This window comes from Letharia lupina, assembly GCF_014066315.1.
Source record: "Letharia lupina isolate WasteWater1 chromosome Unknown contig_4, whole genome shotgun sequence".
Taxonomy (NCBI): domain Eukaryota; kingdom Fungi; phylum Ascomycota; class Lecanoromycetes; order Lecanorales; family Parmeliaceae; genus Letharia; species Letharia lupina.
The window spans coordinates 86,326-107,712 of NW_023502973.1; the positions used below are offsets into that span (position 1 = coordinate 86,326).

Sequence of the window (21,387 nt, forward strand, 5' to 3'; positions counted from 1 at the left end):
GAACACAACGCAGGCCTCAGCAAGCACGAAACTGTACCACGGCAGGACCTTATTTTCCAAACCTCGAACGCAGGGAAGCACATTGGTCCAGAACACCTATAACACCAGTCACGACCCACTGGCCAGCATATGCAGCCTAGCCCGAGCGCTGATCGCCGCAAAGGTGTTGTACTTGGACGACGAGTTACTGCAGAAAAAAAATAAAGATGTGAACACCGAACATGACAGTTGTAGCCAATACGTCGAATTCCACGCCATCAGTCATGCTAAGGCTTGCGGGCACCCTAGCCAGTTGCTTCTTACGGGCTAGAATTGTGGCGTATGCCGTGCCGAATGTGACGAAGAAGGCGGAGAATGAGTGGTATGAGGGTAATGGAGAAGGTGCACAGTTCAACAGCAGCACCATTGCCGATGCGGCCGAGGAAGAAGGCTTGTTTGTCGCATTGCTGTTGAGTGAAGAATTGGCAGGTTGTTCGGGTCTATGGGTGGCTTCTCAACGGGTGACTTTGGTTAGGATAAGGCTGAGGTCGAAGTTTCCGGAAGCTTTTGGTTTTCCATTTCGCTTGGTCAGTCTGAGGTAGAAGCAAGGAGAAATGCTCGATGTCGACAAAACCAACTGAAGACAAGACCCACTGTACAGGCTCGATCTTCTCCAGCTTCCTGGAGAGTGTTTACCTAGAGTACACAGAGCTTATTCCAACTGAAAGAGTGAAATGTGGTATATTAAGAGCAACAGTCACTTTCCTGCATTGAAATGGCCATATTTGATTTGTTACTTCGTGCGATCTCGATGACGGATTGCTATGCTTTCCGCCTGCTTCTTGGGATACAGACCGCGAAAAGGCCACGTAGGAAGGTCACGAGCTCGTACTGAAACCAATGTTCCTACAGTAAAAGATGGGCACCTGATATTTGTACAAGAATCACACCCTGCAGAGAATCATGCTACGCCGGGAGAATCGAGTTCAGCCATATGCTGACGCCATCAAGTGTGAGTGAGCCCACCAGTGTGTCTCGGTATTGCTGTTGAAGTCCCGTTACGCGAGGCAGGACAGACCTGGTCTAATTCAAGCGACAGCGGACAGCCCACTCGGCCGATGTGGCGCCCAACGCTTTGCAAGAGCTTGTCTAAAATCCATGATGAACCGTCCAAGAGATAGATCTCTCTGTGTTTCGTCAGAATAGGCAATGTAGCGCTCAATCATCAGCTTAGTTGTGTGGTCTCCGATCTCGAAGTTCCAATAGTCCCCCTCAACGCTTTGAATAATCCCCGCAAGGGCCATTTTGTCGAGCTTCAGCCTTTGACGCATCTCATAAAACGTCGTGGCCCACCGACCGCTGTATAAGCTGATATCCGTCAAGCTAAGGTCTTTGAGTGTACCGGCATGTCGGTCACAGAAGCCAACTAGGATTTCAGAGCCGGTGCTCATCTTGGCGAAAGTTGCAGATGCCAAGTACGACCAATGGAAGTCTGAAACGAGATGTTTGAGATCAGGGGGATCGAGGGCGCGGTCTTTATCGAAGCGAATGGAAAGGGTTTCGAGATTGGGCGCAGACATCGCGAATTGCATATTATCTGCCCTAGCTGAGCTGCTGCCGTGCGGATTGGACGCGGCGTTCGAATCGAACTCCAAGGGGATATGAGAGAAGAAAAGATGTAGATTATGAAGAGATTGAATGCTTCGTTGCATGGCGTCGAGGCGCTCAAGCGAACAACTCAAGAAGATTTGACCCAACGAGCCGCAGATAAGTTTCTTGATCTGTAAACCGGCTTTGTCGGCGGCCGAAAGGAGAAGGCTTAATTGTGATGCGCAGATTTGGTCAGCCATGCGGGGGTCCGATGTCACGTCTTCGCATAGTCCGGCTTCGAAAGCTGCGCGAAAGTGATTGGTGTTGCCTCGCTCGCATGAGATGAAAATCGACGTCAGGTGTGGAAGCCGCTTCATTGCCCTCACCATGGCTTCTTCGTAAGCGGCTGACTCATTCAGGCGATGTTGTTCAGCACGATAGCTTCGATATGTCTGGTATGCTCGTTGTAACTCTCGCTTCGTGTAATGTTGTTGATGACTCAAGACAACAGCCGAGGTTCCTCGATTGTACCTTTTCGGCAAATGACCGCAAGCTGACGCGAAATGCGGATCCTGAACTTCTTCCAGCGGGCTAGCGTGACTCGGTCCAACGAGGCTCTTTTCCCAGAGCTCCCTGTCTTCCTCAGGGTGGCGAAATGACCTTAGGAGGTCGGCTTCGTAGAATAGTGAATTGACATAACGGCTAGCAAGCGGATGCTCAGCTACGGCCAACAATCTGTCGAAGCTGTCGGGCTTGGGTATGAGGTGGATTTGGGAGACGAGGTATTGCAAGCCCACTTCCGCGATAATTCTATCCAAAATGCGTATCGTTGCAATGTCTCTGGGTTCGAGGTAGACACAAATCATATGAAGGAGCTCTGATGGTAGGTGATTGATATTGGGCCTGGTCACGCTGTCTTCGGGTGTCCCGGTTTGGTTTGTCTTTGTTGGGACCATCATGGGCTTCGCCCCTCCAGTACAACTAAGGGTTCCGAGATGCAGTCTGTGTTGACCCTTAAGACGAGATAAGATAGAATTGAGACACTGGTTCTTGCGTCAAGCAATCGTACACAAAAGCACTGGAAGATGGTGAATTTACCTAGATCCTTTGATGCTTTTAGCTCAACAAACGACTTCCTTGACATCCTTTGCAGCTTGAATCCATGATAGCATTGTGGTGAAACCTGCATCTGAAAGTGTGAAAAAATTCACGTATCACGGGGATGTTTACCGGCACTACCGGCAAGCGCCATTGACGCAGCCGCGTCTCTGAGTGAACAGGTGACCATACTAGTACTCCCGAGATCAAACCCTCCTCTTTTGGACATTTTGCCAACAGACACTGCCTCAAGCTATGCATTGTATCCTTATTTTCCTTGAGTGCTGGCACAGTTCGACTACAAACCTCAGCAGGCTGCGATTTGCAATGCTGAAACCCTTAGGTACTTTGCCATCACCGGTCAACCCCCGCTCCTTCATGCCCAGTATTCCCCCCTCTATTTCCTTTTTTCCTCGCCGCCGTCGCGCTCCTCGTCAGTCTGGAATGGTAATCGGTGGACAGTAGAGTATCAACATATCGATGTCTTTTCCAACTGGATGCATCAATGACGGTGGAATTGTTTTCAAGCTCTGTGATTGCGCTCGAAACGATTTTGAAGTATTTAGTACAATATTCACTTCCCATGAGAATATATACCGGTAATGAATCCTTGGCGCTCTCGATCATTCTCGTAGTGCCAAGCGGTTGAAAAAGACTTATTCCCTCCGCTTAATTTCGAGCATTAATCACTCGCCAAGTTTGAATATTCCATTATTTTAGCAACCTCACATCTCATCACACTCTGCTACGACGAACCACACAGGAAGCGACATCACCACTCAAATCGTTCGGAAGCTCACTTGCATACCGGAGAATACTTCAATGCATCACAAATACAGAGTCAAAAGTCTCCGCTGTACTCATTATTCCCCTCACTACGCCTCCCACCAATATCCAATTCAGCAGTTATGGCAAGCTTTTCTCTATTAATTCCCTTCCATACCTCATCGAAACCAGCTTTAGAGAGCCAGCGAATTCAGCTCAAAGAAAGTCGCGCTGAAACGAAACGCAAGCTCTCCAAAGTATCTTTCGAAGAGCAGCCAATTTGTTACAGGAAGCTGAGAATCGAGGATTTACAAATTCAGGTTGAGGAGCAGAGAGTGCATAAGTCCTGGCTAGATCATGAACATATGCAGAGTCAGACGGACGATAATCATTATCGCAAAGAGCACCGAGAGACCAATAAGAGGATCGCGAGCTTCGGAAGCGATCTATGGGCTGAGAATCAAGAGCTGAGAAAGCAGGAAGAGAAAGAAGGTAGAGTTCTGAGACTCGGCCCGGATTCTAAAGGCGCATTTATCTACACACTTCTGGCGCTGTACAAGGATCCAAACGAGTCTCGCAGGAGGTCCAGCCAAGTGCAGAGCCATATGAAGGAGACTGCGATGACAGTCTATGAAGCAAAGAAAGACGCGCCAGTCATGGGGAAAATCTGGTGCTGCATTTCACAGGATTACTTCGACCAGACGAACGTTCGGGCTGCTCAGATTGTGCCTCACGCACTTGGCCCGGAACTGGTTGATTACATCTTTGGAAGCGGTTCTGGATCAAGGCTAGATACGTCGGATAATTGTCTGCTCATACACAATACCGTTGAGCGAGCCTTCGACAATGGTAACTTCGTTCTCACACCAGTTGACGCCAGCGAAACTCCTATCCTACGCTGGAAGATCCAGATCACAAATCTCGCAGCAACGCACACTGATATGGGCCGAGTGTCTTTGAAGGACCTCAACGGCAAGGAGGTCTCATTCAAAAATGATAATCGGCCAGCGTCCAGGTTCCTGTACTACCATTTTGTTGTGACTCTTCTCCGCAACAAAAGGGATCGTCAGCCAGGTTGGGAGAAGTTTTCTGCTGAATTACCGACCGGTAAACCATTCGCTACCATGGGCCGGTATATGCGCGAATCTATGTTGTTGACCTTGGCGAAGAATGCAGGGGATCTGGATCCTGCGGAGGAGTCAAAGCTACTTGGGGGTGAAGGAGGGGAGACATTCGCGGAGGAGGAGAAGCTCACAGGAATTGAGGAAAATGAGGTTGCACGCAGGGTGTTTGAGGCTCACGAGCCTGAAGATGGAGGAGAGGGTGTGCAACCCTCGGATAGTGATGATGATTGAATCAAAAGCCGGTGTGGCATCTGGCCCGGTCCCGTTTGTAAACCAAGCAAGCAAGGAAGCAGTTGGAAACGGTATTTCAGCACGCGCCACAGAAGCAGACATGTTTCAAGTTCCAGCCTACTCAGAACGTAATACATCCAATCATAGCAGTCCTGTAATCATCGACTCCCAGCAGTACAAGTTCTGTAGTAGGTAAATCTAAGGATTGGAAAGCCAAATACCGGGCTGGATCCAAGCGAGGTCAGACGAGATATCACTACATCTCTCCCAAATGTCTATGAATACAACTACAGCATCTGCACTTGATTTTGTACAGCCATCTAGAAGCAGAGTCACCTTCCTCAGTCGCAGGGTCCTGGAACCATGATTAGCGGACCTTCCTTGAGGGTCTGCCATGTACGCGATATCCAGAGCGTCTTCCAATGCTGCATATATGGGGGCAATCCCTCGGATGTGAGGATCTTGTTGCTATCGCCTGGCGCGAGTACTAGCTTCCGAAAGTCTCAGAAGAAGTATAAGAGCTTGGCTGGAGGAGCTTGTCTCATGCTACCCTGCAATGAATTGGTGCTAGATCAATCGAGAGGTTTCTCCTATGAAGCTTCAAATCCGTGCCCATGTCTTGGCGAGCAAGCGGCAAGCATAGGCGCCTTGCATTGAGATACGGCACTTTGACAAGGGAATAAAACTTCAATTCTCCGAGTCTCAAGGAAAAGGAACTAATAATTACATGATCCTTCCTCGATTTAATTCGACATTCGCTCGGCCTTCGTGATAATCTGTTTCCCCCAACTTCTTTCACGTCTTCCCGTTTACTGCACAGCGTAGATCCTCACCCATCAAGCTCCGACATCCTGATACCAGGGGAAAACAGTAGTGAAATGCCAGGTCTTCCGTCAAATTGGCGTTGAACTTGGCTCTCATTCGTTGCTTGATCGCTTCTCTTCACCATAATTGTCAATCGATTCATCAAAATTCAGCTCGATCTCATCCGCGACATCGGCAACCATCTTCGCTCCTTCCCTTTTTCCTCCCTCTTCCACCCTCATTTCCAGGTTTCTAACCCCATCAAGATCCCATCATTCCACCGTCTTTCGCGATGGATGATTTGTTGGATAATTTCGCAGACCAGAGTCTCGAGTCACCGACGGAGGAGGGTTACAAGTATCATTTCATCAATGGCAGCCCCGCGGTCTCGGAGCATGCGAGGCCCGATCGCACTGCGGCCACAGCTTCAGCTGTTTCGGGCAACGATGACCCATTCTTCGACAACGAAGCTTCTGGCATCCCACAAGGCACTACCTCAGGTGTTGAGGACGAAGCAGATTACAATGCTGATGTCGATGATGATGATGAAGACGAGCATAGACGCGATGAAGCTTCCCGTTACGAATCTTACCATCAGGATCCGACCACTGGGGCAAGCTACAATGATAAGTCGCTTCTTGAGAACGACACAGACGATCTCGATCCCTCCTTTCACAACGAAGACTACGATGCCTTCGCGACGCAGCGCACCAACAGCAGAGTGCCCTATCCGAATCTTGAGCCATCTCTTGCTCCAAGCGGTGATGGACGAGATGAGTTGGATGCCTTTGCTCAACACCTACGCCGAATTCATCGCCAAGACATGGAAAGAGATGAGCTTCTCACTGTAAGCCTTCTTCCAGCAGCAAACTTCCTCCCTCGCCTTGAAGCCTGTTAATCCTGCCGAACAGAAACTCCATCAAGAAAATCTGGACTTGAAGAGGACATTGAAAGAGAGTGTTCCGGGCGGTAACCCAAGGGCGGAAGCAGCTGAGCGGAGCTTGTTTGAGATTCGCAAAGCCTTAGTAAGTCTCTCTATTAGAGCAGCATCTGTGAGATTTGCTAACGTCAGTCTTCTTAGGACATCAATCCTTACGTCTGCGTTCTCATTGACGGAAAAGGTTACAAAGTCAGCATATCCACTATTTGTCACAGCCTGAATACACTTACTTACTCGTTGCTACAGATTCACGAAGATCTCCTCCAATCCGGGAAGATAGGAGGGGCCGAGGCTGCAGACCGATTGTGGACCGAAGTCTCGAACTACCTCCAACAGTTTGGGGATGCCAAGTATTGGGAGATTATGGTACACTTCTACATCGACATAGAAGGCATATTGGCTCGCTGCGTCAGTGCCGACATCCCTCTGCTCAATGGCGACGTACGAGGCTTCATGCTTGGATTTACACAAGCACGGCCGCTCTTTACTATTGTAGACGTGGGAAATGACCCAGGGAAGGTAGCGCGGAAGGTAGAAGGTACGTCTGATTCTCCCTGGTTTGTACTATCCGAAAGCAGACACTTACTGTGAAGCAGGAATGTTCCACCTCTTCGTCAACAATGTTCAATGCAAACACTTGATCTTCGGGTGCTGTCACAACAGGGCTTACGCAGTCACACTGGAACCTTATGCCTTCAACCCTATCACCGCCTTCAGTATCACTCTGCTGAAGTCGTACGAAGACGACATATACTTCGGGGGTCTACCCTTCAGCGCAGTGGAATTCCCACACGTATTCCGGTCCACACCCTTCAAAGAAACGGATAGACTAGCCGAGGAACTCGATATCATGCAGGATTTCCCACCACAGTCTGGCTCCGGCGGTATCACGAGACAGGGCGAGAAGACCAGCGCGAATGAAATTACAGGGGAAGACGAAGCCCTCGCCAAATGGCAAGCCGCTTCCAACGCCTCCATTCCTCTACCGACTCGGTTCCCGCGACCGGCGAAGCCTCAATCAACCTGGGGTTCCAACCAGACGGTCCTCTTGAACATCAACGACGAGCGCGTCGACCCTCCCCTTTTAGAAGAAGACTACGACGCGTCAGAGAGCATGAAAGATCGCATGGAAGTCAGGCGGTTCTGTCACTTCTACCATTTGATGGGCAATTGCGTCTCCCTCAATCCGGGCTTTAGACAGGACTGCAAGTTCCGCCACGGACCTAAATTGAACCCCGAGGAGATTGTGGTCCTCAGAAACAACGTGAAGAACCTGCCTTGTGGACGTGGCTCACGATGCCGTCAACCGGACTGCGTCTTCGGACACATCTGCCACGATCAGCCAGGATGTACGAGGGGAGCTCGGTGCCTACTCCATAAATTTCATGAGGTGGACCCAACGGTGGTTAGAGTGTGGTCTGGACCCAGCGCAGTGGATCGCAGAAGATTTTAGAGACTCATAGCGGTGCATTTCACAGAGGAGAAAAAAGGGCATAGGAGGAAGCGTCGTTCCCATGTATCTTATTGACGGCGTGCACCAGTTATTCACAACCCGTTATCCATTCGTTGACCGAGTGTTCCAGTCATCATTGCTCACTCAGGCTTATACCGCATCGTCTCACTAAGCGCCTTCCATGCCTTCCTCGCAGCAGCAACATGCAACGGCAACACACTCTTCACCGGATCCACAACGCCTCTCACCCTCGCCAGAGTACCCAGATTCCTGTACATTCCCAGCACCTCTTTCAGCACCGCCTTGTACGGCTTCTGCCCATGAATAAGATTCACGCCCAGCGGTATCAGTCCATCCTCATCTCTCGGTCCAGCTCTTTTGACCAGATATCCGCTCGCCATAGATGCAGATTGGTAAGTAAGAGTATTTAAGTCATCGAGGGTGCCGTCCATTACGACGCCCCAAGTCTCGTCGGTGACATCAATCAGTCTGGCTTCTGAGTCGTGGTCACCGAAAGCGGCGTTGGCTGGCGGTGTCCCGACTTGCGCGGGATTTCCTGCTGGTGTCGAGCCAAGACCTGAGATGTCCGGCGAAGGGGCATTTGTATGAGGCGTAGCTCCAGGTGTCGCTAAGGGGCCAGAACCCACATCGGAAGAGCTCATCTGGAGGTCTGAGGAGGGGAAAGCCAAGAGGGGTTGCGCATCGACGGTGAGAATTGTGCAGGAGGTCGACGGCCTGCTAGAATCGGCGAGTGCCTGTAACCAGACTATTAAATACGTCAGTTCTGCGACACAGAGGTGGAGAAGGAGGTTTGAGTATCTACCATCAATCTCCATCTTGGCAATTGGGCTATCTTTGCATATGAAGAGTCGCCAGGGGGCATTCGGAGGATGTAGCATCTCAAAAGAAGTCTCCAAGATCTCTTTGAAAGACTCATAGAACGGCTTCCACGGTGTCTCCTCGTTCTTCCCAAGACAGTAGCAGGCACGCCACGAGAGAACCCCCAGATTGTCTGTCCACCATGCTGCTAGCCACTCGTTGGAGGCATCCCAAGTATAAGACACGTGCACACAATTATCTGATTGCAGGAACAGAGCCGAGCTTTCCGAACCCAGCTTGAAGTCGATTGTTTTAGGCACAGCTTTTGCCAGACGGATTGCTGGTGTACCCATGAAGTACGATTCTCGGTTGTGGTCGCTTTCAGATGACCCACAGTTGTTGTATACTTCGAAAGCAAGCTTTCTGTAAACTGCGGGAGATGGTACGACCATACGTTCCTGACTCCATACCAGGTCAAGCGGGACTATTTGCATTACCAAGTTATTGTGCCTTTCGAGCCGCCGTTTCTCTAGCGCCGCACTGTAAGCGCTGGGCACTCGTAACAAGGCGTCACAAAGTCCAGGAAGATATTGCTGATCGTTGAAAGGGTTGATGATGTAGATGACAGTTGTGCCGCTTTGAAGCCCGAGCTCCGGGAGTTTGGCACCAAGCCCCTCGCAAGTGACAGCGATGTTTTGAAGAAAATTGTCCGGTTTCCTCGCGTCCATGGGCACGGTGAGAACACGCTTGCTGTTGTCAGCAAGAGACGCGCCGAGGTCATGTGAGCCCAGGTTACAGCTTTGATAGGTGCCTTTGATCATGTTGAGGAAAGCCATAATCCCTTCTGCAATGTACTTATTTTTTGGACACACGCAAAAGACATCGATGTCTTTGGTCTCATGAGACGGTCCTAAGCTAAGTTCCTCCCAAAATGAGAGTGCGGAGGCCGAGATTTCGATTGACACACCGTTGCGTCGAACGCGGGTGTAAGGACTGTCGAGCTTGAAGATAGATTGTCCCGTGGCGGTGAGTCCTCCGGCCATGTGGGTGGGCTTAAGGCTCCTTTGATTCAATATCACTTGCTCCTTCGAGACACTAGCCGAGTTCTTCTCGCCAAGACTGACGTACTCCTTGAGGCTGCAACGCTTGTTGGCCGGGAAGAATGTTGATAACAAATGTGTCATGGTATTCTGAAGCGATCGGTCTGGTCCACTTTCTCCCACTAGATTTGTTTCTCCAAAACATTCGGTCTGGGATTGAAGGATTCCAGATACTGCTTGGTGTGCGATCAGTTGAGCCACTCCAACGAAGGCCTGCCCTTGACCTGTGAAGGATGGGGTTGAATGTATATGATTTTGAGGGTCAAGATCTACCATATCTTTTGTCTCTTCAAAGGCGTTTGGCTCCGATAAACTTAACATAGGCTCGTCTAATTCATTCTGAGGTGAGCCTGCCAGGCTCTTTGCTAAATGAACTGAAGATGATGGTGTCACAGGGTGGTCGTTGTCATCATTTTGCTCTCGCTTCCTTTTTCGTGATGATTCTGCTTGTAATTCCAAAGAAAGATTCATTACGTCGTGAAAATCAGCGTCTTCCAGGGCTGGACTGTCGTTCTCCTCGTCATCTGCTTCGTTAAATGTTGGCAACAGCTCAATTCCATGGACTGGAGAGTGCGAACTCACCTGTATTCACACTATCCTCCGTTGGCGACTTCTCCGGACAGAAGCTGATTTTGGAAAGATGGTTTTCACGATAGGGGCGATCTCCACGTTTGGGGTGTGTTGGTAGCTCATCCACGTCAAAGGCGAATCGGCCCTTCATATTGTACTTGTCATCAAAATTGAATGTAGATCCTTGAAACGGTACATGTTCAAAAGAGCCTCTTTGGCTTCCATGGGCGTCCTGATGGGTTGTTCCATGCCGAAGATTCAGTTGCTCAAGTGCTCCATAGTCGATATCTCCAATATTGACGGTAGATTCTAGAGCCTGTTCATAGTATTTGTCGGGCCGATTATTATCGGTCATCGGTAACACCCGAACGCTTTCTGTTGAGGGTGAGCTAAGCCCTGAATACTCACATGGGCGCTAGAGGAACAAGCAGTCTGGTAACAGGGTGTCATACCTTGTTCGCCGATTGCATCTTCTTGACCTTCGGAAATATTTCGATCTGACCCGCTGTCACGTGTTACGTACGGCGTCGTTGTCAAACCCTGCTCATGGAATGCCATGGTGTCGTCTGTGGTCTCGTTGGTATCGTCTAGGGTCATTACTTGACCTGTCTCCCGCAAATCCTCGTCCATCATACCCGGCTCATCGAAAAAACTGAAGTCTGCTTCAGTAAGCCCATTAGATGCGAACATGTCAATGTCCATGTCCTCGAAGAGGTCGTCGTTTCCTTGTCCGTCATAGTCTCCACGCCCCCCATCGCTTGGCTGCAGTTCCTTGTCTTCGTCATCGTAGTCACCGGATTGAAGATCGTTAGGATTTGATGAACCTAGAAGTGCTAACGGTAGTCCATCCGGTGGTGTGGGATAAATTCCGCTCACATCTTGTGGAGTGATGCCTTGATCCATCGGGAGTTCGATGGGAGACAAAGCGTCTTCGTCTTCCGTGTCTTCGACATCTTTCGTTTCCTCGGCTCCTTGATTCTCTTCCCGCACCCTGGCTTGCAACAAGTCCATGCGCGCGGCTTTTCCTAGAAACCATGACTCGGCTTCCTCCAAAGGGTCAATCGAGCCATCCATGATACACCTGTTGAATGATTCGCCATCCTCGCCGCTGTGTGGAGTCATCACATCCCCACAGAAGCAAAGATCGGCTGGCCACAGTGACACCGGCGGGCCGACGAAGCCGATTGATTCACGTCCCATCTGCACCTGGATCCACATTACGTCTCGCGCATCCCTTATGCCTTCAAGTCCTAGACGCGATAATATCGAAGCCTTTACCTGCGCAGTTGACTTGCGCTGGACGTCGCTGTTTGGGAGGTCTTCCGTTCCAAGATATTGACACCTGATACCAAAGGGCGAGAGGAGTAGAGGCGCTCCGACAGCCAAGCTTGCGGACTTTCCGTCCTTTGAAATTATTGTAGACATCCTTATATGCCTTGGCAACTGAACTTGGAACACTGAGATCAACAGAATTCCGGATGAAAGCCACTTGACGTCAAAGCATATTTTTGTTGTCGTGGCGACCCATGACTGTAGCTCTGAACAGTCGAAGAGATCATCTTCCAGCGTCCGCATGTCTATACAGGCGTCGGGCCCGACTTGTATCCATCCTTTTCCATTTCCCAAAGAACGCGATAGAGAATAAGATACCGCAGAGATAAACTTTGAGTAGACTTCGAGGATAGAATGCTCCTGACTAGCACCCCATGCTTCCCTTCTCTTATGACCCGGCTCATTGATCGACCGTTGGGTATTTGAACCAGCGTTCGAGCCGAAAGCTTGTGTGTTCAGCTCTCCAATGGCTGCAGCGGCTGACTGGGTGGAGCGCGCTGTTTTGATCGAAGGCAGAGCTGACGCGTTAGAGCTTGAAGCAGCGACCAAGTCTCCTGAATGCACGGATCCGGCGGATGTACCTTCTCAATTGAATCAGCGGACGCTTCTCGTATAGAGACACAGATGATTTACATTCGAGGCCATCGAGACCTAAACTCTGAGCGGTGCCTTCGTCTAGAGCTTGGGACAGGCTGAAGACCCACAAGCCAGCTTTATCCTTGTCGAGAGTAACGTGACGTCCATTCTCGCGCAGTGTGCATGCCGCTAATTGTAGAAGGTGTGCTAAATCATCTTCATCCTCGTTAGATGGACTATTCTGCAAATCTGACCCATCCTTGGGCCTCCTGGTGTAGACGGCCCAATGTATCTCCTTAATGTCCCCCTAAACAAACGTCAGCAGTTGAAAGCAGTGTCAGAGAATTATGGAATACTCACAACCCTGAAGACGTTGGTGGTTATGTCATTAGGGAAGTCCATGCCCCCTTTCATGTGCCAATCGGCGCTGCGACTTGTAGCAATTCATAGAATAGCTGTGTGTTGTAGAAGTGCTTCGCCTTGGACAGATGAGGCACATTCTGAAGACTACGAAAGGTAGGTTTTCTTTGCACAATGCGATTGATTGGTGGGGAGGATGGCGTGCATTCGAGCAATGTTGATCTCCGACTCCAAGAATGGAGGACCCACTCCCACTCCCGCGACCCTGCGCAGATCTTCGGTTCGGAAAAGCCTCGAAAATTAAAGTAGCGCCGGGTGCAGCCGCTGCCATGCATGATGCTGCATTGAAAAGATTCTGAACAATTTTGATATTACTGTACACGTTCTGTGCGCTCTAGGTACGCTTTTGAAGCATCCGCCGCAATGAAAATCAGCAATCACTCTGCTGTTCCAGTTTATACCATCTCAGGCTCTTCCACCGCGAGACCTCTTCCCGAATGGCTGGCCAGAAAACGAAAAAGGAGTCTCAAAAATGATCCCGAGTATGCCAGTCGCATTGAGCTACTCCAGGACTTCGAATTCGACGAATCCAGTCAGTGTGTGAGGGTAAGCGACGACGGACAATGGGTGATGAGCACGGGTATGTCTTCGATAATACTGTATGCTTGCTTTCTATCGTGCTTGTACCACATGTAGAGAACAAGTACTGATAGCCTGCCAGGAACCTATAAGCCGCAGATACATACCCACTACCTACCCCATTTGTCACTGTCTTTCGCTCGCCATACGATATCTCTCAATACCACCTTCCTCCTATTATCCACAGACTACTCCAAATCTCTACACTTGCAGGCAGATCGTTCCCTCGAATTCCACACCCCACTTGGATGCCATCATACCACCAGGCTGCCACGATATGGGAGAGATCTCAAGTATGATAAGCGATCTGCGGAAGCACTGATACCCGCTGTCGGGGTCAATGAAAATGGCAATGGGGAAGTTTTCAGGTTGAATCTGGAAGCGGGAAGGTATATGCGAGGATATGAAGTCGAGGTTGGTGGTGACGACTTCACATCCAGCGGTGGTGGTGCCCTGCAGGGTGGAATTGGCACGGGAAGCGTCAACACTGCTGCAATCGCAGGGGAATCGCATGGGTTGCTGGCTTTCGGAACATCACTGGGTACTGTGGAATTTTGGGACCCTCGCTCAAGAGGTCGTGTTGGCATTTTGCAGAGCCCCAGAGAGGCAAACCCGATCGATGGAAGGCAGGAGATCACAGCGTTGGAGTTCGACCGCTCTGGATTAGGGATGGCCACGGGATCTTCCACAGGATTAATTCATCTTTACGATCTCCGCTCACGTGCTCCGTTACTGAAGAAAGATCAAGGCTACGGGTACCCAATACAAACGCTCATCTACCTTGTATCCTCAACCTCAACCCGGGCACAGACCGCTGAACCCAAGATACTCTCAGCAGACAAAAGGATCATCAAAATCTGGGATATACGAGATGGATCGCCCTGGACATCTGTGGAGCCTGCTGTGGATATCAACTCAGTAGCATGGTGCAAAGATTCTGGAATGATCTTGACTGCGAACGAAGGACGGCAACAACATAGTTTCCTGATACCGCAGCTTGGACCAGCTCCCAAATGGTGCTCGTTCCTTGACAATCTCGTTGAGGAGATGGCGGAGGACCCGAATGATCCTAACGCGTACACCAGCCAGAAGGCTGGTGACGTTTATGACAACTACAAATTCCTGACCATGCAGCAGCTCCAGTCGCTAAATCTCGCCCACTTGGTAGGGACCACCAGTCTACTCCGCCCCTATATGCATGGCTACTTTGTGGCGCAACGGCTTTACGAAGAAGCGAAGCTCATCGCAGATCCATTCGTGTGGGAAGAAGAGCGAAACAAAAGAGTCAAGGACAAGATTGATACGGAGAGGGAGAGCAGGATCAGAGGCAACAAGAAGGTCACAGCCAAGGTCAACAAGAAACTGGCAGAGAAGATAATGGAGCGGGCGGATCGAGAAGAACGAAGGCAAGCGAACAAGGTACTCGAGAAGGGTGGAGACGATGACAAGATTGAGGATGCCACCGCAACGGCTAGTACGGAGGAGAAGCCCTCCGGCAGCTTACTGGCAGATCCCCGTTTCTCTAAGCTGTTCCAAGACGAAGACTTTGCCATCGATGAGCGATCGCGAGAGTTCCAGTCCCTGAACCCAAGCACGAAACCAGCGCCAATTGGGCCTACCAATGACAACGAGCGCAAGCTGACGGCTGTGGAAGAAGACGCGACTGCGGAGATACCTAGATCCGACTCTGACGACTCTAGTGAAGAGGAGGAGGCGCCCAAGACCAAAGACAGTGGACGAATCTCTTCGGTCTCTTACAAGAGATCCGGTCACCGATCTCAACAGCCACAGATGCGAGTCACATCCTCGAAAAAGCCTCAGCAAGGCCGAGACCGCTCTTTTGGATCACGAGCTGAGCGGAGTAAATCCACAAAAACCAACACGAGTACGGTAGTAGGAGAGCGGGAGATCACGTTTGCCCCGGAAAAGAAGATGAAGGCTCAGAAGGTGGAGAATACAGGGACAGACAGAAGACGGGACAAGGGAAGGAGAAGTGCCAGTGGAAATGTGTTTAGAAAAATATGATGTACCATAGCGATAATATGATACCCATTGAATGCAAAATTACAGCTGCAACAATTGTATGCCAAATGCTGGGCAATGGGCCAAAATTTGAGCCGAGGTCCAATTTCGCTTTGTCTCCACCCGTCCGGCCACAAGCTACCGTCATAATGGCATTGCCCATCGATGAACTTCAGCGAAAACACACAACAGATTCTCCTCTGCCCCATAAAAGCACCGATTTGATCCTCCAAGATGGTAGCAGACGCGGTTGTATACCACCCCACGGTAGCACACTACCTGCGCTTTGTCGCGACAACAGGTGGGTCTCGGATTCTTCTACTCAGGAGCGTTGAACCTCAGCCGTCGGCCCAATGCTAACACCCTCCTCTCTACAGTTGGCCGTGATAAGCTCCTCCGTACCCTTCAATACTTTTCCCGCTTCTACGCATGGTATCTCTTCCGCACCAACAACCCTGCCCGGCTCATCGCGCCCTACGAAGCCATCAAAAAGCAATTCGGTCTCACACGGAAAGCGCTACGTCTGGGCAAGAATGTGGAGCATTTCAAAGCCGCGGCCGTGGCGGCCGATAGCAAGAACATGGATCCAGTGCTGAAGTACTGTGCCGTGGGGAGGCAGTTGGGGTACGCGATGTACTTAAGCTTGGATGCTGTTACATATGTGAGTGCCTACCTTGCATCTTTGTGGGAGGGGATAGGATGAAGCAGGAGCTGATGACTGTCGATAGCTTGACGCTGCTGGGATCCGGCCTTTGGCGAGCGCGAAGAGATTACAGCAGGAGGCTTACAGGGCGTGGTTTGCTGGGCTGTCGTTTAATGCCATTGCTGGGCTTTACACTTTGTGGCAGCTACGGCAAAGGGAGCAGAGCATCGATAAGAATGAGGGGGAGGGTGTCGTGGAGAGTAAGAAGATCAAGAAGTCAGCCTCCAACCAGTGCCCTTGAGGATTATGGGTAGACGGCTGACGACGACAACAGGGAGCGCAACACCACAAACCTCCAGCTCATCTCGGATCTTTGCGATCTTACCGTTCCCAGCGCGGCACTTGGCTATGCGAATCTTGATGATGGCATCGTTGGGTTGGCTGGGACAGTGAGCAGCTTGATTGGGGTGTGGAGTACATGGAAGAAGACAGCCTAGAGCAAGATCCTGTATCCGATGCTCAGTGATGAGACATGGGAACGTGGTCTGGCATCATGGAAATGCTTGTACGAGAGTTGGCGTTGTAACGACGCTGGAACGATGGAGTCTTGGAAGCGCTTGATGTCCGCGGTCTCAGCTGTTGGGAAGTATATGCGCTCTTCTCATGTTTCATACATCTGCTCTTGAATACGAACGAAGCTATGAGAGGAGATCTCTACAGGGCTCAGCCGTATTTGCTTCTTAAATATGTGAGGTGAATCTCTTCTTTGCACATATCTGTACCGGCCGCGTGACATGCAACCCCCGGCACCAGCTCATACGAAAGACCCATCTCCTACGTATCTTGGCTTGGCGAGGCTGGGCAAAGCTTGGCGGAGATTCCTAAGCTCCTCAGATGAATGTTGGTCTTGTCTCCTGATATCATCTCCATACTCTCGGTTTGCTGCATTTTCGACAGTCTCAACCATTACGCCTCAGGGTTTGGGAGTACGTCGCAAGCATGGCTGCCTCCCATGACCCTCCACCCCGAACTCTAGAGGCTAACCACGCTTACGACGAGGAATGGAGGCAAGCTACCGATCATGACTGGCCCACACAGCTTATCTCAAGCACTGAACATGGCAAGTACCTCGTCTCAATAGCATCGATCGCTGTATAGCTGACCTTTCAGGCCCTTATATAGGCCCTCAAGGCCATGTCGACAGTAGGCTTCAGGCTGAAACCGATGAAGCTATTCTCGAGGGCATCGTTTCAGGAGGCTCAGGTCAATCTTCTCCACAAGCCTCCCAACAAGCCTCTCAGCAAGCACCGATAAAGGTGCTCACTCGACCAGCCTCCTCAGGTAAAGACCCCGCTGCTGGCTTCTCCTTCACCAAAGCCAAGCCAATTCAACAACTCGACTTCCGAAGACCGAAGCAAACCCCCGTTATCCTCACTGAGACACGCTCCCATCAGTCGCCACCCCTACCAGACACCACTCAAGCTGCTCAAAATGCTGTCAATGTCGAAGCTCACCGAGGCCTCTCATCTAAGCATGATCATACTTCAGTGCTCCAAGATATCTTTTCAGTGCCTTTTCCAAACGCAATGCCCGCTACCACAGCTCTCGCGTCCGGTCATAATCTAGCCGGAACCAACAATATACCAGTGCTCCAGGATCCTTTTCCAGTGCCTTTTCCAAACGCAACACCCACTACAACAGCCCTCGCGTCCGATCACAGTCCCGCCGAAACCGTGAAAGTCGTTCATCAACCACCATTGAACATGCACAACCGTTCAGCCAAGACCTCCAAGGATCCTTTGACCTCAGTGGCTGGTACTCCCAAGGTCACCAAATCCCGCCGGAGAAAGACCACGACAGGCCCAGCTACGGTTGGTCCTCCGCCGCCCAAGAAAACTTATACAGAGGATGATCTTCTAAAACTACTCATGTATCGTCGAAGGCAAGGGCAGCAAGAGCTCGAAGATTTCAGGGCTACACAACACCAGAATTGGGCTGAAATCCAAGAATTACGAGACATGAGCACTAATCTCTCTGGTCAGTTACAGGAGGTCGTACAACGTGAGACTCGGAAGACTGCCGAATTGTCAAGACTCAAGGCCAACAAGCCGATCTGGGAAAGCAAGATTAAGCGGCTGAATGACTATGTCAAAGGCCTCACAAATGATCACAAGCGGCTTCGAGAGGATGCGGATGACTTGCACAAAAAGCATGAGGATGTCTTCTTAGCCAGAAAGGAACTACACGATACACTGGAGGATGCCCAGAAGTCAGCAGAGCATGAGCGCATCAGATCCCAACAACTTGGGGACGAGGCCCGTCATAGAATCGAGAATCTTGCCCAGACTGTACAACATCAAAGTACCCAGCTTCGAGGCGACGAAAGTTTGCTTATGGCCGAACGAGAGAGAAGCAACCGACTGGAAGATCAGATTTCCAGGATCACTGCCAGTCATGGGCGATTATTGGAAATCTTCACCAGCCATCGCGATACTATCACTAGCAAAATCGACGATCTGTTGCACCAGGCCCAGTCTATCGTCCCGCCCAACAAAGATTCAGAGTCAGAGTCCCATGGCCAGGTTGGGCCAATGCTAGAGCAATGCTTCAGAATCTTGCAAAAGCTTCATAATGCGGATACTGTCAAGCCAGAAGACCTCCGAAAGCTCAATGATAATATGGACAGCTTTGTCGAAGGGTACGTGCCTTTCGTCTAGTCGATCATAACCATACTAACACAAAGATAGGATTGCTCGTTCCGTCGAAGCTTGCGAGGAAAGTTCTAACTCGATGGAGGCAGGACAAAAGCAGCTTGCGCTGGCTGTGCAGGATCAACTTCGGGCCTTAAGCGGTAACATCTTTTCTGAACACGCCTTGTCAGAACAAATCAGCGACCTTCGGGAGGTGAGGGCTACTGTTCGAGAACGGTTACAGGCAACCGAGAGCTCACTTGCGGACGCTCGCCGAGAAGTTATAGCTCTTCGACTCAAAGACCAAGAGCAGTCGCGAAGGATTGTGACTTTAGAGACTGTTGCAGCCAGAGGTCACAGCCAACCTACAGAGGCCTCACAAGCTTTACTCCACATCCAGGAGCTTGACTCTCGAAATAGAACTCTTCAGAGCGAAATCGTCAGTTTAAGGAAAGAAGCTGCAGATCTTTCCAGTCAACTTCAGCAAAGTTCCACAGACGCTAGAGAATCGACTGAACGTTTGGCTACTAGCCAAGAACAACTCGAGACTGCGTGCAAAGAAACAACGAAAGTGCGAGAAGAAAAACTAACGAGCGAGAGCCAAGCTATGGCTAAGCGGGAGCAGTTGAGAAAAGAGCTATCAAAGGCAGCGAACATGCAGATTGCAAATATGCAAAGCGAGCACATGAACGCTATCCAGCAGCTGAGATTGGAGAAGTTTCCGGCCGAAGAGAAGTTAAAGAACGTAACCAGACAAGTCAATATGCTGAAAGCGGAGAAAGAGAAATCAGAAAAGGAGACTGCTCAGTTGCAAGTATTGCTGAAAGAGGCACGGAGCGAGAAAGAGGCTGTTATCGGGACAAGGAAGGCTCTCCAGCTTCATCTGAAGGAAATCAACGTGCGAACTTCTGAAAAGAATAACGAATATTCGGGCTTGCAGGCCATGTTGAATAAGGCGAACGATCAAGTAAAGGCCAAGGATCTGGAGATCATGGCACTTCAAGTAACGCAGGCTACGAGGCCTAGCTCATCTAGGATTGTTGGGCAAAGCCCTTCTATTCGAGGTACGCAACCGGTTCACAGAATAGATACTCAGCATCGAGACTCCCAGCACGCCTCGATGGGTCAAAGCTCTTACGTGCGGCCCGCGACTCCCAAATCCTCTATGCACTTCGCGAACCGACCGCCAATAGTAGAGGATTCACAGCCATCTGAAAAGTCAGCCTTCGTAAGCCTTGACGAGTTAATTCTGGATGACCCTTTTGCCGGCTATGCTCGAGAAGGGTCTCAAACCATAGCTGGTGAGGATATATCTCACCTGTTCCCATCTACTCCTGGAGCCGGTTCCCGTGCCAAAGACCACGATTACTCCCGGAACTCGGTATTCCATACAACGGTAGTATCTGAGACGCAGCGAAGACAGCAACGATCGTTCCGCGAAGCTACACCACATACCGGCTCTGGGACCACGGATAAGTCTTACTCGCAGTCGCAGGCGCGCACTCATTCCGAAGCTGGGCATAATTACGCGATGCCCAGATCTTCAACAGCCACCTCTCCTACTCAAGTCACCGCTCATGGTCATGACACCAAAACTCCAAGCTCGCATAGAGAAGTGAGCATCACGCGAGAATCAACCAAGCCACAGGGCAGCGTTAAAGATCCTAGACAAGGAAAACGTAGCATTGTTGCGGCCGGCTTCAACGATACAAATTCGCAGGTTCGGCCAAGTAAGGTGCAAAAAGCTGGACCTAAGCAGGCGAAGGCCCTTGGACCAATCATCGAAGACTCTCAGTCGCCCTTTCTGAATGGTCGCAGCCGAAAGATGACAAGGAGAAAATCAAGCGCTCCGAAAGGTGAGGCCCAATCCAAAGCTTCTGGACTATGCTGAGAAAATTCTGTTTTAGATGATAAGTTTACCCGACGGTTCGCTCAAGCCTAAAGCCACAGACAAACACCGGTGCGAGGCCTACTTTTCACCTAGTCCTTCGATATTGCCCCGGCGAAATTGCATCATCCATATCGTTCATTTGCTAGTTGATGATGGCACCGTTATACTAGCTCATTGCAACTAACACCCCGAGCTTCTATCAGTACATTTCCTGCAGCTATTCTTGAGGAAGCGTGTAATTGCAAATGCTGTACATTAGCTGCATTGATCCTAGACAGATAGCATCTGGCAAGTAGACTAGCTCGAACCCTTGCTTGTCCAACGGACATCAGGTCATTGATCCAACATCGTACCAAGTATGCCATACCGTAGTATCCCCTGCATTGCATCACGGTCCAACGCCATGTCTGATCTCCCTTTACCTGCATTGCGGCCTAGTCCTCCGACAGCACTTCACCATACGGCCTCCCCACGCGCCGGCAGCTCTCCGTTACCCACATTGCCATAGTATATACCAGTCCCTTACTCCTCAACCTTTCATTTCCCACCGCGTTTCTGCTCAAGGAAAAGGACCTGCTTTTTCACTGCGGGACCTGTCAGCCACTGTATCCGTTCGATCTCCCCCCCCCCCCATCCTCGGCCCAGACCCTCCTCAGCATCTATTGTAGGAAGCGAAAATTCAAACGTACCGACAGGATCGTACTTCAGCATCGAAAGCGGCCTGTGCACGCGGGGCCGCCGGAGGGTTCGATAGTAGCCTG

The 21,387-nt window shown here is 50.5% G+C and overlaps 6 protein-coding genes across 6 annotated transcripts; 4 read left to right on the forward strand and 2 right to left on the reverse strand.

Annotated features, from left to right (window-relative positions):
• Positions 1–1,067: 1,067 nt before the first annotated feature.
• HO133_007606 (uncharacterized protein) lies at positions 1,068–2,525 on the reverse strand (the record flags this gene model as incomplete). Its single annotated transcript, XM_037298476.1, has 1 exon — positions 1,068–2,525. One exon carries the CDS (start codon positions 2,523–2,525, stop codon positions 1,068–1,070), a length of 1,458 nt encoding a protein of 485 aa, XP_037155812.1.
• A 1,050-nt stretch (positions 2,526–3,575) lies between these two features.
• HO133_007607 (uncharacterized protein) lies at positions 3,576–4,787 on the forward strand (the record flags this gene model as incomplete). Its single annotated transcript, XM_037298477.1, has 1 exon — positions 3,576–4,787. The coding sequence occupies one exon, from the start codon at positions 3,576–3,578 to the stop codon at positions 4,785–4,787; it is 1,212 nt and encodes a 403-aa protein (XP_037155813.1).
• Positions 4,788–5,883: 1,096 nt separating this feature from the next.
• HO133_007608 (uncharacterized protein) lies at positions 5,884–7,984 on the forward strand (the record flags this gene model as incomplete). The annotated part of the gene is given in 5 exon segments (XM_037298478.1): positions 5,884–6,438; positions 6,455–6,616; positions 6,673–6,720; positions 6,778–7,069; positions 7,128–7,984. The coding sequence occupies 5 exon segments, from the start codon at positions 5,884–5,886 to the stop codon at positions 7,982–7,984; spliced, it is 1,914 nt and encodes a 637-aa protein (XP_037155814.1).
• A 140-nt stretch (positions 7,985–8,124) lies between these two features.
• On the reverse strand, positions 8,125–12,783 carry HO133_007609 (uncharacterized protein; the record flags this gene model as incomplete). Its single annotated transcript, XM_037298479.1, has 6 exons — positions 8,125–8,750; positions 8,808–10,430; positions 10,486–10,848; positions 10,926–12,386; positions 12,439–12,688; positions 12,742–12,783. The coding sequence occupies 6 exons, from the start codon at positions 12,781–12,783 to the stop codon at positions 8,125–8,127; spliced, it is 4,365 nt and encodes a 1,454-aa protein (XP_037155815.1).
• Positions 12,784–13,164: 381 nt separating this feature from the next.
• Positions 13,165–16,542, forward strand: HO133_007610 (uncharacterized protein; the record flags this gene model as incomplete). The annotated part of the gene is made up of 6 exons (XM_037298480.1): positions 13,165–13,381; positions 13,463–15,379; positions 15,647–15,703; positions 15,780–16,063; positions 16,131–16,321; positions 16,380–16,542. 6 exons carry the CDS (start codon positions 13,165–13,167, stop codon positions 16,540–16,542), a joined length of 2,829 nt encoding a protein of 942 aa, XP_037155816.1.
• Positions 16,543–17,044: 502 nt separating this feature from the next.
• Positions 17,045–20,626, forward strand: HO133_007611 (uncharacterized protein; the record flags this gene model as incomplete). The annotated part of the gene is given in 3 exon segments (XM_037298481.1): positions 17,045–17,169; positions 17,187–18,743; positions 18,793–20,626. The coding sequence occupies 3 exon segments, from the start codon at positions 17,045–17,047 to the stop codon at positions 20,624–20,626; spliced, it is 3,516 nt and encodes a 1,171-aa protein (XP_037155817.1).
• Between the last annotated feature and the right edge of the window lie 761 nt (positions 20,627–21,387).